Source organism: Silurus meridionalis, chromosome 20, assembly GCF_014805685.1.
Source record: "Silurus meridionalis isolate SWU-2019-XX chromosome 20, ASM1480568v1, whole genome shotgun sequence".
Taxonomy (NCBI): domain Eukaryota; kingdom Metazoa; phylum Chordata; class Actinopteri; order Siluriformes; family Siluridae; genus Silurus; species Silurus meridionalis.
The window spans coordinates 14,409,649-14,423,115 of NC_060903.1; the positions used below are offsets into that span (position 1 = coordinate 14,409,649).

Here is a 13,467-nt window from a genome sequence, read left to right on the forward strand (position 1 = left end):
GCCAATTTCCATCCCATAAACAGAATTTTATCTGCTCTAGACGCTGTCTTAAAATTCACTTCACGCTGTCTAAATTTCACTTAATAGAACATGCTTGAACAGTGGTTACAAATGTAAGAACTTGTGTTTGTTTTTTTTTGTTTTTTTAAGAAAACATGACCACATAGTAGACAACATATGTGACAAGGGTGTACCAATCTTTTACTGACGACAACTACACACTCTGGACAAAAGACACCTGACCAAAAGATTTGTATGTACTTTTTTAATGTCCCATTCTACATTTAGTCTCTAGTTGCTTTAAGAATAACCCTCACTCTTCTGGGAAGATGTTCAACTAGTTTTTTTTTTGGGAGTGTGCTTGTGGAAATTTGTGCTTAATCAGCCAAAAGACTAAAGAGTTTAGCAAAGTCAGGAAGTGATGTAGGTGAGTTGAGGAGGCCTGGGGTGCAGGCAGCATTCCAATTCACACCAAAGGTGTTCAATATAGTTGAGGTCAGAGCTCTATAGCAGGCCATTCAAGATCTTTCACTCCAGTTGATATATTCATGAAGCTAGCTTTGTGCACAGTGGCATTGTCATGCTGGAACAGGTTTTGGTCTCCTACTTCAGGTAATGGGTAAATGCAATTTTATTGCATTAAAAGACAATTTATTTGACTGTTTGACTAGAACTTTGTTTGGGATGGACTATGTATAGCTGGAAAAGTCATATTTCCAGTACTTTTTCCATAAGTCTTTGAAATAAGAGGGAGAAAATGTTTAACAAGTTAATTTGAGAAATTGTCAAGACATTGCCTCCTTTGATGGAATGTTAGATTATCTATGTATTACTGCAGAATCCCACTCCAGTCTATCCCAGTTTGCCAACTAGCCTATAAACAGTGGCACTTTCAGCTGCTACTCATGCTTCTAATAATAGCATTGATCCTGCTATGACTAACACAGTGCCTGGAAACACATTTTTATCATTTTTGATGCATATATGTTTCTTTTGTTTATGTGCAACAAACTAAGTAAAAGGCAAAAACACAAGAATTGGACATGGATGGCTGACCGAAAGTTCTGTAGACAAATGAATCTGAATTTGACATTTCTGGCTCTAACAGAAGAACACAGGAGAACAGGAGAGATGATGTTAGCAGTCAGCTGTGGAGGCGGAAGTACACTTAAATTAGCACTTTCCAAGTTTGTTTTGTAAAAATCAAGAGTTATAGTCTGATTTTATATTAGGTTTGTAATCTAGCGTACCAGTGTAGATTTATTCATTGCTAGATACTCAAAGCACTTTAGTACATCGCTCTGGAGAAGGGCGTCTGCTAAATTCCGCAAATGTAAAATTGAAGCTTAATGGTTTGGGGTTGTTTTGGAGCAGGGAAGGTTGAAGACTTATTCCGGTTGATAGAAATACTAAACCAACATGGCTACCATTCCATACTTCAACACCATGCAATTCCATCTGGACTGCTGCTAGTTATAACCAACTTCACCATTCAATAAAAGAATGACCCGAAACATACGTTCAAGATCTGACTTATTTAGAGAGCAAACTCATCTTAAGTGTTACCTGCATTGGAATGGCCTGCCCAGTCACTGCATCTGCATCTTGGATCAATTGGATTGCAAGTTCAGAAAGAAATCTTCAACTTGTGATGAACAAGAGGCATGGCAAAGTATTTTAGCTAAATGTTTGGAAAAACAAACTGTCCAGATGCCAAGCTTGACACTATTCAGCTACGAAAGGAGTTTCAATAATTCACAATTTATATTTTTGTTTGATCAAAGTAAACCTTCATATTGTTCAAAAGGAGCCTGCATCTCAAAAACAATATCAGAGTACTAGTTTCCAAGCTTTTGACAGACACTGTAGTTGGTGAGAATTGAATTAGTACAAAGTGCCTCATATAGCCATCTGTAGTAATTAATACGTTCTTATGTAATTTCACTGATCATAGCAGAATGTAGGCTTTTACCATATATTAATAATAGTAATACTGTTCCATAATATTAATTCCATCCCCTGTTTTAGGACTACAAGAAATTATAATTTGGTTAGGCATAACTATGCAGCATGATCCATAGTGGTTATTTTGGATGCTGTCCTGTAAATGTATGAGACTTTATATATCGGCTATTGTGTTGGTTGTGTTCAGTTGTAGCCTTCACCGTTAATTCCAGTCCTTTGCGCGCTTATAAGCCACACACATGCTAAGGCGTCTCATTGGCTGAGTGTGAGATCTCAGAGTCGCATCTCCAGCAGCTTCACTGTTTTCCTCCTTACTACTAGGACCACGACAGACAGGCATGCTCGGTACCGGCAATTCTCGGTTAGTGGTTTTAAACCTGATGTGTCTCTGATGTACGGATGTCTTGGTCATTATCCTTTCGTCTCGTGCTGTAATAGGGAAAAGGAACGGATTACTGTGTGTGTGTGTGTGTGTGTGTGTGTGTTTTAATTTTACATTTTTTTTATTACGCCGTGTTTAGTGTCCCTAATCGCTTATGTCATCGCAAAGATCCTTAGGATGACCGAATTCCCTCCGTCTGCCCTGAGATTTATTTATTTATTTGTTTTAACACCCGTAACTTTGGTGGTCTTTCCAGGGAAGCTTCTCGCGGCGACGGCGCCAGACTACGCGGCGAGACCGAGAGGAAGCGTTTATCTCTGCGAATCACACAGGTAAGGTCGCACAGCTTTGGCTCAAAACGCTCCCATTCCTCAGACATTTCCAACGCGTTTCAGGGGTTAAGAACTCAGGACGTGCATCTCGAAGGTGTCTTTGGACTGGAATTACATCACCAGTTAGGTGTTCAGATAACTCATGGGAATGGTGCAGATGCGTCACTGGCGTCCGCCGTCGTGTGCGTTTGTGTCTGTGCGTTCATACATATAGGGTCAGTCTGTGTATGCCTTGACACCCCATAGAAGGGTCATCTTGTGGATCATTCTGCAAATATCATCACGGGTAATCAGATGAAATGATGCATCATGACAGCTGATTGCTGTCTCAAACGATTACCTGGTGCGCATGGGAATTTGGCACCCTCAAGTCGTTTCAGCACCCCGGACAGGGACGACGCGCGTACCCGCGATGAGCGCGTAAACTTGACATCTGCTATTGAATTTTTTTTAACCTTGAAAAGAACCCATCTTTATCTGACTGTCACCGAATCTCCATTCATTGTAGTTTCATTATTGATGAGGTGTGCTGTTTAGTGTTGTGGGCTTAAATGCAAAACTGTTCATGCAAACTGTGGTCCTAAGCCATTGTAGCAGATATTAATTACAGTCCAAATCCATCCTCATACTGTAGTTCATAGTCAAGTTCATTATCCTCATTGTCAATTGAAGAGAACTCCATTCAGATGTAGGGCATCAGGGTGAATCACGCAGAACCAAAAAGAAAAAAAGGGAAAGGAGCACTAATAGCTCAGGAGCATGTTTAACTTGAAAGACAGAGATGGAGAGTAGAGAGGAGACAGAGAGAGGCTGCTATAGCTGCGAGACAATGGATTGTAGTCTGACCATTAATGTAAACTTTAGCAAGACATTACGGATAATGTTTAAGAAATGATTGCTTTCAAAGTAAATCTAGGACAGCATTTCGGATTATATCATTTATCATTTTAGTCAAACTTTTTAATATGGATTTAATTTTACTGTGCAAAGAATTTGAGTAAGCCTATACATTCATGCACTGCCTATTAAACAGTTCTTGTGCATTGCCAAATTTAATGACCAGCTACTACCTTTAGTAGTACTGAGTATCTGAATGTAGTATGGGTTTGTGTGTGAGCAAAAGAGAGAGTTTTGTATGTATCCGAACATCTCTCCCAGCTCATCTCCTTAATAATTTATAGCACTGTGCTGTATTCAGTGCTTTTCAAATTGAGGTATTGAGCTCAGCCTCATCTCTTAGATCGATCACTGTGATTGGCTATAATAATGTTGCTATCATCTGGATATATCCTGGTGCGAAGCTTTCGCTGGTTTATTATTCTCTTGGGATTAGATTTTCTAAATGCAATGCACAGACTACAGCTGAGTAACCACTGAAGCTGAACGTATGCAACTCATAAAACAAGAAAGCATGGTGTAATATTACCCAACACCATGTAACAACCGATTTGTAGAATTGAAGGGATCTTATTGCTAAAATTGGCTTTCTTTTTCCCCCCAATGATTTGGGGGCTTTCAAGTAATAATCTAGAAATATCCAATCCATACTTTGTGCTTATGTGGTCTATAAATGAGTAAAGACAGGCTTTATTTGCTACACATAAGACAAAAGTATATGCATATTATGAGTTTGTAAGCTTGCTGATTCAAAAAATATGAGTGAATTAAGCTTCCAGTAATGTGGCATTCCTGCCAAGTAAAAACTCTATTTTTTAAATTTTTTTATTTATTTTTTGAGATTTCTGGAATTGGAGTGTATGCAGTTATTTATAAAATAATAAAAAATAATGTTGCATAGATAGGAATATATAATTTTTTAAATTTGATAGCTTAATTTGGTTATATTGCAACTGGCAGTTGGTCTTCTATATTTATATTTACTCATCCTGCTGGAAAGTATGCTTCTTTTTTATTTGAATTGGTAGAATAAAAACGCAGTCTTTAATCCACTTCACAACATTTACACGTGTAATGTGCACTAGTGGTTCTGCGAATAGTCGAGAATCTTTCTGCTGGACTGGAACGGCAACACCTTAGCCAGTAGTGATTTAATTAAGTTGTCTCCCTGTATTGATGTGCGAACTGCTTTATTTCATGTCAAGCCTCCTTCCAGCCAGCTAATATTCCCTGGGTAAACAATCATCACCTCTATAACACAGTAAATCGTTCGTCAATTTTTTTTTTTTGCATTCTCGTCATTTAAAAATGTTGCTCTTTTGCTTCACTATATTGAAATAAGTCCAAGTACTACAATAAGTGTTTTTTTTTTTAATAAGTTTAAATCAAGGCATGACCAAGTGGTCTACACTATGTGCTGACTTGACCACTCAAGGCTTATCCATGGGTTTCTACTGATGGTTGAATTCCCCCCATATATCTCTCATTTCAGGATTCCTTGGCTATTAAACACTTGGACTTTTACGATATTGCTAGGAAACTATTTTATTTAAAAACATGTTTACAAAGGATCTTTTATAATGCATCACTTGAATGTGTATTAAGTGTGTTGTCTTATGTAAAGCTGAAATGTCTTATATAGTAATTGAAATGTAATGGATTTGATGATTACCCTGTGTCTGCCATGTATGTACCCCTGATGCTAACATGGCGTTAAAGCTCAATAAACAAACAAACACACTTCCATCATATTGTGCATTAGACATTACTCATACAAGCATGCATGGTTACCTGCAGTGATGAAGAAGCGGATTAGACAAGCACTTTCCAAAATTTGGAAGAACATGCCTTTCAAATTAGAAGAATACAATTTGAAAGCACAAAATTTGTTTTGTCTGAATGCCTCGTTGTGTATTCAGTCTTGCGTTTGAATGGCAGAGTCGTGCTATGGGCCAAACTGTGTTTATAAAGCATAATAACTACAAGTATAAGCAGATTGTCATATCAGCGTCGGTTAATAACCTCTGAAATGCATCATAAAGGAAAGAGTAGCGGGTTTGTACCGTGGAAAAGCCAAAAACCTCATTTGTGAGGAAGACAGGGAGACAAGCAGATGAGCAACTATAGACAGAGGAAGAGAGACAGACAGATATTAGATGTCAGAAATGTGTTCCGCTTCCTCAGTTGCTTCCCCAGGGGAAGCATATGAGTGTATAGAGTGCAGCCGGGCCCTGCGCTGAAACAACTGACTGTGTCTTAATAAGCCAACGGTGTAACAAGATCAGATCCATTGCACTTGCTTGCTTCTGCACTTTGACAGCAAAATAGTTTATTCTGTCGAGCATGGCAGCCTGCTTTTCGTTCGTTTCCCCACTCATACATTGGATGCAAATCCATCATTTAAATACCCAGGTGTCTGCAGCTCCTGCAATGATAATTATTTTAAAGGCAGGTGGTAAATGGCAAGCAGTCCACTGTGTAACAGTGTGTAGCAAATTCTTTTTTTTTATTTTTTACTTAAATCCTGTGTGGCTCATTTGGTATTCTATGGTTAGATTAATGGGTGTTGAGCTACGGATGATGACATCACCGACCCTTCGAATGCTGAAATACATATGACCCTCTGCAACTCAAAATAACAATGTAATAACAGTTTTTGTCTAAAACATAGCCTGAAATATATAAAATAGGTGTATAGCTTTTGTCTTTTTAATGAATACTAATTATAATCCTGCATGAGTCAAGTAAGGATATGATTGTGGTTTAGTTTTTGAACACTAACGTCCTTATATGCACCCCCTCAAAAAAAAAAAAAGAAAAGATTTTGTATTCACTAGATATACGTAAAGTACAGTACTTTAACTATATGGACAAACGTACTGAGACACCTGATATAGTTTATACTGGAAGATCCTTAGACTGAAAAATCTATGAAGCTCTGACTTCAAACCTACTGAACACATTCAGGATGAATTGGAAAGCTGAATGCACCCCAGGCCTCTACATCCTACATCAATACCTGGCTTTACTAAAGCCCTTGTTTGATGAATGAGCACGAATCTCCACAACCATACTCCTAAATCTAGTGAAACTACTTCCCAAAAGAGTGGAAGTTGATATAATCATCAAATTGGGACTAAGTGTGGAATAGGTTGTTTGAAAAAGCGCATCCTATAGTAAGGTGTCTACAAAATGTAGTCCATACAGTAAATTGTGTTGAGTTAAATCCCCATACCTGTGAACTGCCTCTAAGCACATGGTGAGGTGACGTTGAGTTATGTATCCATCTTCTGTGACCCTGAACCCTACATTTGTTTGTATTCACCAGCTAATAAATGTCCCACTTTGGCTGAACCCAGTGCTTCGTTTCAAAATAATCCTGATTCTTGTACATACTGCAGATTCTGTTGTTTTCTTAAAAAAAAAAAAAAAAGACTGATGTGTGTAGTCCAAGTCTGATTTATGGCAGTTGCTTCATTATTTGGTTTGGTCAGTAGTAGTGAAGTAACTTCAACATTGTAGTTAAATTATAGTATTTTTTCGTCATTTACATAAGATTTACGTTTAAACTTGACTTATTGCATTTGGCTGAACACTTGCTCAGTAAACCTCCAGAAATGCATTGAAATCTCTATAATAAATAAATCCCGATGCAAGATTACTATGCAGGGGACTAAGAGTACTCTCAGTCTAAAACTGTTTTATTATTTACAAAACTCATATAAATACTTCACAGCTTCATGAATGCATTAACTTTATATTACATACACATTCAAATTCTAAACTACTTTTTCTTCTTTTATGTATTGAAACATTTTTAACAGCATTAATTCTTGGGGTTCTGAGTTATGACTGGTAACTTATAGAAGCTCCATAAACAGATGGTTTCAATGAATCTTCATCACACGAGATCTTCAACCTGCATGTATCATCCGATTGTTTCATGGCTTTAAATAAAATTAATTTGAAACCTAAGAGCCAGAATTACAATTAAAAAGTTTACAATCACAGTTTCGTGTCCTTTTTTTTCATCACTTGACACTGGTGTCTGTCACAAAACAAGATAAAAGCAGATGCGAGTGCAGATGAACAGTTTTTGCTGCAAATATACAAAACAAAGAAATAAAACACTAATTGATATTTCGAAAATAGGAAAAATAAAAACATCAGAAAAACAGAATCCAGAATATAATTAGCAAAAACAGGAAATAGGGTTGGGTAGAAAGTAAAATGTGTAGCCTGTAACTTGAAAAATGGAGGTGCAGTAGGTAACGGGTTCCAAGGACAGAATCCTGGCTCCACTTTGTCCTATGTTTTTTTCTGACCTACGATTGTAGATATGCTCAAAACATATCAGTTTTCCTATATTTTCTGTATTACTATTACTAAGAATGACTCTTTCCTGAATCAGTTTGGAACTTTGCTTTCATTCAAGATGGGAACTGATGCAACGTCGGATCATAAAGATGTCTAATTGAATATTAAGTTATACAAATATGAAAGATTTTGTGCAGATGAAGTCTGGTCAATATAAAGAAAAAAAGAATGACATGCTTTTCCATGTTTCACATTTGTAATAATGTTCTATTGACTCAATTCACATTCGTTAAATAATTGTGTCACTTACGTCATTTTTTCCCTACTGCTTTACTTAGTGTAATTACAATTCAGCCATCATGTTGTGTTTTAGCCTCCACTCTTTAGACTGCTCTAGGACCTGCAACTATTGTGCTGAATACTGTCACACTGCCACTGCCTCCTATGTACATTGATTTCCAATATTTCAATTAATGCCTGCCCTTACAGATACAACTCTTTCTCCTGATTCAACATTTCCCCAGACCAAGCAATCGATAACATCAGAGCAACACTGTGCTAGTGATAATGCTGGGTGATATTCACCAGAGCACAGTTATTATTATATGGGGGAAAAAAAACACCCTCAAAAACCCCACATGAGCATTAGTACAGTTTAAAAATCTTACTTAAAGAAATTTATATACCAGCATTTAATAGCTGATCATAAAAAGGTGGTTGATACTTCAAGATACAGCAATGCTCTCAAATGCACAACCTAAAAAGACCTACATTATATGCGTAGATGGTACATAATGGTAGATAATTGCCACTTATGATGCCTAGCTAAATAATAGCTATCTAATTAATCTGGTCAATGTGACTGGCTAAAATATACTGTACATAGAAGCTGAAACTAAAGCACAAGATTCTGTCTCTTTTTTAAACACTAAAAAGTTGCTCACCAGAACATAGCACACTATTAGAATTAGCTTTACAACAGCAAAACCATGCACACTCTCAGCCTATCGCTCTCTCTGTTCCAACATGTTTTATATGCTATACACTCTGCTTGGGGACTGTGGGTGTTGCCGTTCAATCAGTGTCAGCGTGTCCAGGCATTGAGAATGCTTCATAAAGACTGAAGGTTCGGAGCAGAGCTTGAGTGCATATAGTTTCATCTTTTCTTATGGTGATGGGAAAGGTCGAGGCTATGAACATATCTATAAATACACTCAGGATTGAGAGCTGATGATGATGGTCCTGGGAGAACGTTGTTTCGTTTCACGGTGTACTGTACTCTATGAGGTTGGAACGACAATAAAAGCCTACTTAACTAGACTTGATGCATCCTGAATATGTTGTAATAATAATTTCTTGTTAGGCCCATATGAGGATATGCAGATAAAAATAGCTATTAAACACATCTATCTAAACAGGTTTCTTGTGAAACTCATGCTGAGTAGGTCAAGTGTGCACTTGGACATGTCTCTGATTTAGGGCTGTAGTTCCACTTTCCTTAGCCTTGTTTATTTCCAGTTCAGGATGGACTTGAGACACAAGTAAATACATGACGGATAAATTCTCTGCTGAGTCTGAGACCGAGAACTGGTCCATCAACAGCATCAGGCAAAAGATTTATAGTCTAGTGTACTTTATTTCCTTTTGGTACCACACCTGGCACTAACTGGAATAGAGTGACTCTTACCTGGGTTAAAATGATGTGGGGGTGGAGCAAAGGGGAAACTTGAAAATACTTTATGTGAGACGTTTATCATCCTTTGGGTAAAGATATATTTTTGGTGATTTGATTTTTAGGAAGAAGGACGCAAGTGTCATCGCTTTTGCAACCATAGTGGTGGAGGACTGGGAGGACTGAAGATGGAGAGGTTAGAGAGCTGTCTGTATGCGCATGTTCAACCCAAACATTAAATACTTCTTATCTACATTTCTGTGTTTTTTTTTTTTGTTAAATTCATATCCCTTTCCTTGTCTTGCCTCCAGAAATCACCAACAGCAGACTGAGATAGAAGAAAATGCTGTGCTACAACAGGAGCAGCAGCTGCTAAAAGAGAAGAAGGCCATAATGTGAGTGTTTTTACATTTTTCTTACAGTATGGGTTGGCTCTGAGCCAGTGTGACATACATTATGGACAAAGGTTTGTGGACACCTGACCATATGATTCGTATGTGATTTTGGAACATCTCATTCCACATTTGGTCCCCATTTGCTATTATAAAAACCTCCATTCTTCTGGGAAGATGTTCCACTAGATATTAGAGAGTGTGCTTGTGGAGATTTGTGGTTTATCTACAAGGGCATTAGGAAATTCAAATAATGATGCAAGGTGAGGAGGCCTGGGGTGGAGTCAGTATTCCTGAAAATGTTCACTAGGGTTGATATCAGAGTTTTATAGAAGATCAGTGAAGAACTTGTATTCCAACCCATGTAAATCATATATTCGTTCAAATGAAAGGAAAATCAAATGCTACCAAAAGGCATCCATTTTGTACAGTTGTGTGCCTCCAGATTTGTGGTAACAGTTTGAGAAAGAACCACATATGGTTTGAAAATTCAGGTGTCGCAATTCTTCTTGTATTTGTTTTTAAATCTAGCATTGGTGGTCCATCTGTATACTTGGAACTACCCTCAAGTACAGCAGTTCCTACTTTAAAAGCCTCTATTTATCTGTATACTGCATGCCACCTGAGCAACTGATGTACTTGAAATAATAATCATTGAACAGCAGCTGCTGAGGGGAAAACTTCATTAAAGTTATACAACATAAAACATGTCACCCCTGAATTGAAGCCATTTATAAATAGTCCAACAGTGCTTCATAATTATGTAGCAACCGTTAAAATACAGCATTACCCTCAATAGAACATTGTTTTTTGTCACATTTTTCTTCTTCTTCATTAAAAAAAAATTCTTCCCATTCAATGCTGAACGTTTGTAAATGCAGTCTTTTTAAATAATGTTCATCCTGTTTTCAATCCTATTGGTTGCAATTACTGTAATTGAGATGTGACTGTGATTCAGTAGTCATATTTGGGTTCATTGCTAACTGATGCATGAAACATGAAACTAATCATTTTTATAAACTAGCTAATATACAGTACATTACATTGACTGGCATTGTTTTGTTTCATATTCATACTTGCAGGCACAAGTAGAAAGAAATATTCCCTAATCATAGGATATGAAAGTCTAAAAATTAAATACAAGATATTATCTTCTTCTTCTACTTCTTCTTCTTCTTCTTCTTCTTTCGGCTTCTCCCATTAGGGGTCGCCACAGCGGATCATCCGTCTCCATACCCCCCTGTCCTCTACATCTGCCTCTTTCAATATTATTAGGTATTAGATATTAGTTTAAAATATTGTGCCTGGTGAATATATTTTAAACAATCCAATTTGAATTGAAATGAATTGCATCATTAAAGCTTGAACTTTTGCTTGAACATTACTTTTTTTTAAACACTCGAATACTGTGTTTTGGTTCCATTTTCTTTCAGAGTTATGAAGAATCAAAGTACATTTTCCCAGTAATATTCTTACACAGAACGGCTTATTTTTCCTTAAATGACCCCATTCAGGTTCCAGCACCATAATTGAATTGGGTCTAGTGCTGACAATTTGCTGCAGTCGATAAGAATTAGTTATCTGAGATTTCATTAGGTCAGTAGAGTGTGGGTAAAAGGCATCTGGTTTGATTTGTTGTTTTTCTCAGGTGTTCATAAAGCCCATTTATACTGTAATTACTGATTAAAAATGAGAAGATGTATCTTATAGCACATTCATCTATAAACAGTAGCTGATTTTATGGAATCATGCAAATGACTTGAGATGTTTCAATTTCCCAGAATTCAGAGGGCATGGCGTACCTGGTGGGAGCGCAAACAAGGCTGGCAGGAGGAGCCGAAGATCCTCATGAATCATTTTGAGTTGGTGTCACAGGAAAATGCCCTTCCCGCTGACCTTCCTGCTGGAGCGCTGGGTCAAAACCTCACACTGGTAGGGAACCGAGAGAGAGAGAGAGAGAGAGAATGATAGAGATTATGCATGTGTCTACGAAAGATTCATCTTGCAAACTTGGACCCAGGGATGAAGATGTTGAGTTGAGTGTTTGTTGGCATGATGCCCAGATCTGTAATTAGCAGCTAATTAGATTAATTTGCTAAGTAGGTTGTTTGATTAATGAAGTAGTCTTAGGAGTGCAGCACCCTTGTTCCGTCTGCCCTTAGGACTCACTGAGAATTAAACACTGCTCCCCAACACACACACACACACACACACACACACACACACACACACACACACACACACACACAACACACACACACACACCAACACACACACACACTAACAAACAGACTCAGTATAATTTATAGTAACTGAGGTGAGCGCGGTATGAGAGTTTTTCCTTTTTATCTTTAAAAAAAAAAAAAATGTTGAGCAGGATGGTGAGCAGTATTATTCTCATTCCTGTTGAGGAGGAAGTGAAATTTTTTTTTATATTATATTCCCCCAATTTTGCTCCTCTCATGGGCATGGTTACTATCTGAAAGCTACAGATCAATAAGCGAAAGATGGAGAGGGGTTCATTGAGTGCTGAATATATGATTTCAATATTCTCCATATTCTTATGCTTTTTATGGAATGAATGAAATCATCAGGTTGCACTTTAAGAGAGACAGCAGCAGACGTTTTGTCTTTTAACTTCCTGTTGATTTCTTAGCTCATTCCGAGACTGGTATGATGAATGGTTATACCAGACCCTATATCATTGCTAGTGAAAATGACTTACAACCACTCATATATTGTTAGCTGAGAATTAGCTTATTGGCTTGATGGTATTATTGTTTAAAGAGCACCAATTAATGTAATATAGGTGTTTGCATTGCAAAAGTAAGTGAGAAAAGAGCTATCTGCCCTGTTTTTACATATTTATATGAGCTCGATTGGAATGGGGTCCCTGGTGGTCTAGTTGTTAGGATGCGGCGCTCTTACCGCTGCAGCCTGGGTTCGATCCCCGGTCAGGGAACCAACCCCAGCCACTCTTAGTGCCGGTCCCAAGCCCGGATAAATGGGGAGGGTTGCGTTAGGAAGGGCATCCAGCGTAAAAACATGTGCCAAATTAAACATGCGGAGGATCTGCTGTGGCGACCCCTAACGGGAGAAGCCGAAAGAAAGAAATATGAGCTTGATTGGCTAGTATATGATTGACCAAGTTGCCTTTAACCAGGTTGCGATTTTGGCCACGATTTGGTTACTCGAGACAAATTTTGAAAATCATAAATGATACTTATATAACCTTAGGCTAAAATCCGTAGTCTTTGATCACTTGTTTGACATGTTTACCGACAGCCGATTCATGGCCGTCGCGATAATCTTTCTCCTCAGATAAAATTCTGGCAATGTCAGACAGAAGATTTCAGACATTTTCCTGCAGTGTGACTTCTCCTACGACCGTCAAACAAAGAATCAATAGAAGCGCCGAAGGTGATGACGCAATTAGTGTGACAACTTCAAACCACCTCAGGGAAAATGTCGAAATGAGTCAGGTGGACAATACAGCAAAAAGACAAACTT

General features: G+C 37.8%; 1 protein-coding gene across 2 annotated transcripts in view; it reads left to right on the top strand.

Moving 5' to 3' along the window:
- The first annotated feature begins 2,213 nt into the window (after positions 1 to 2,213).
- schip1 (schwannomin interacting protein 1) overlaps positions 2,214 to 13,467 on the top strand; it is a 344,140-nt gene continuing 332,886 nt past the window's right edge. Inside the window, exons 1-5 of one of the 2 annotated variants that reach the window (XM_046876056.1) lie at positions 2,214 to 2,326; positions 2,604 to 2,679; positions 9,691 to 9,761; positions 9,877 to 9,960; positions 11,739 to 11,889. In XM_046876056.1, coding sequence (XP_046732012.1) covers positions 2,304 to 2,326; positions 2,604 to 2,679; positions 9,691 to 9,761; positions 9,877 to 9,960; positions 11,739 to 11,889 — 405 coding nt within the window. In that variant the 5' untranslated portion in view covers positions 2,214 to 2,303. The remainder of the gene's footprint in view (positions 2,327 to 2,603; positions 2,680 to 9,690; positions 9,762 to 9,876; positions 9,961 to 11,738; positions 11,890 to 13,467) is intronic. The other variant, XR_006928793.1, reaches the window with a different exon arrangement.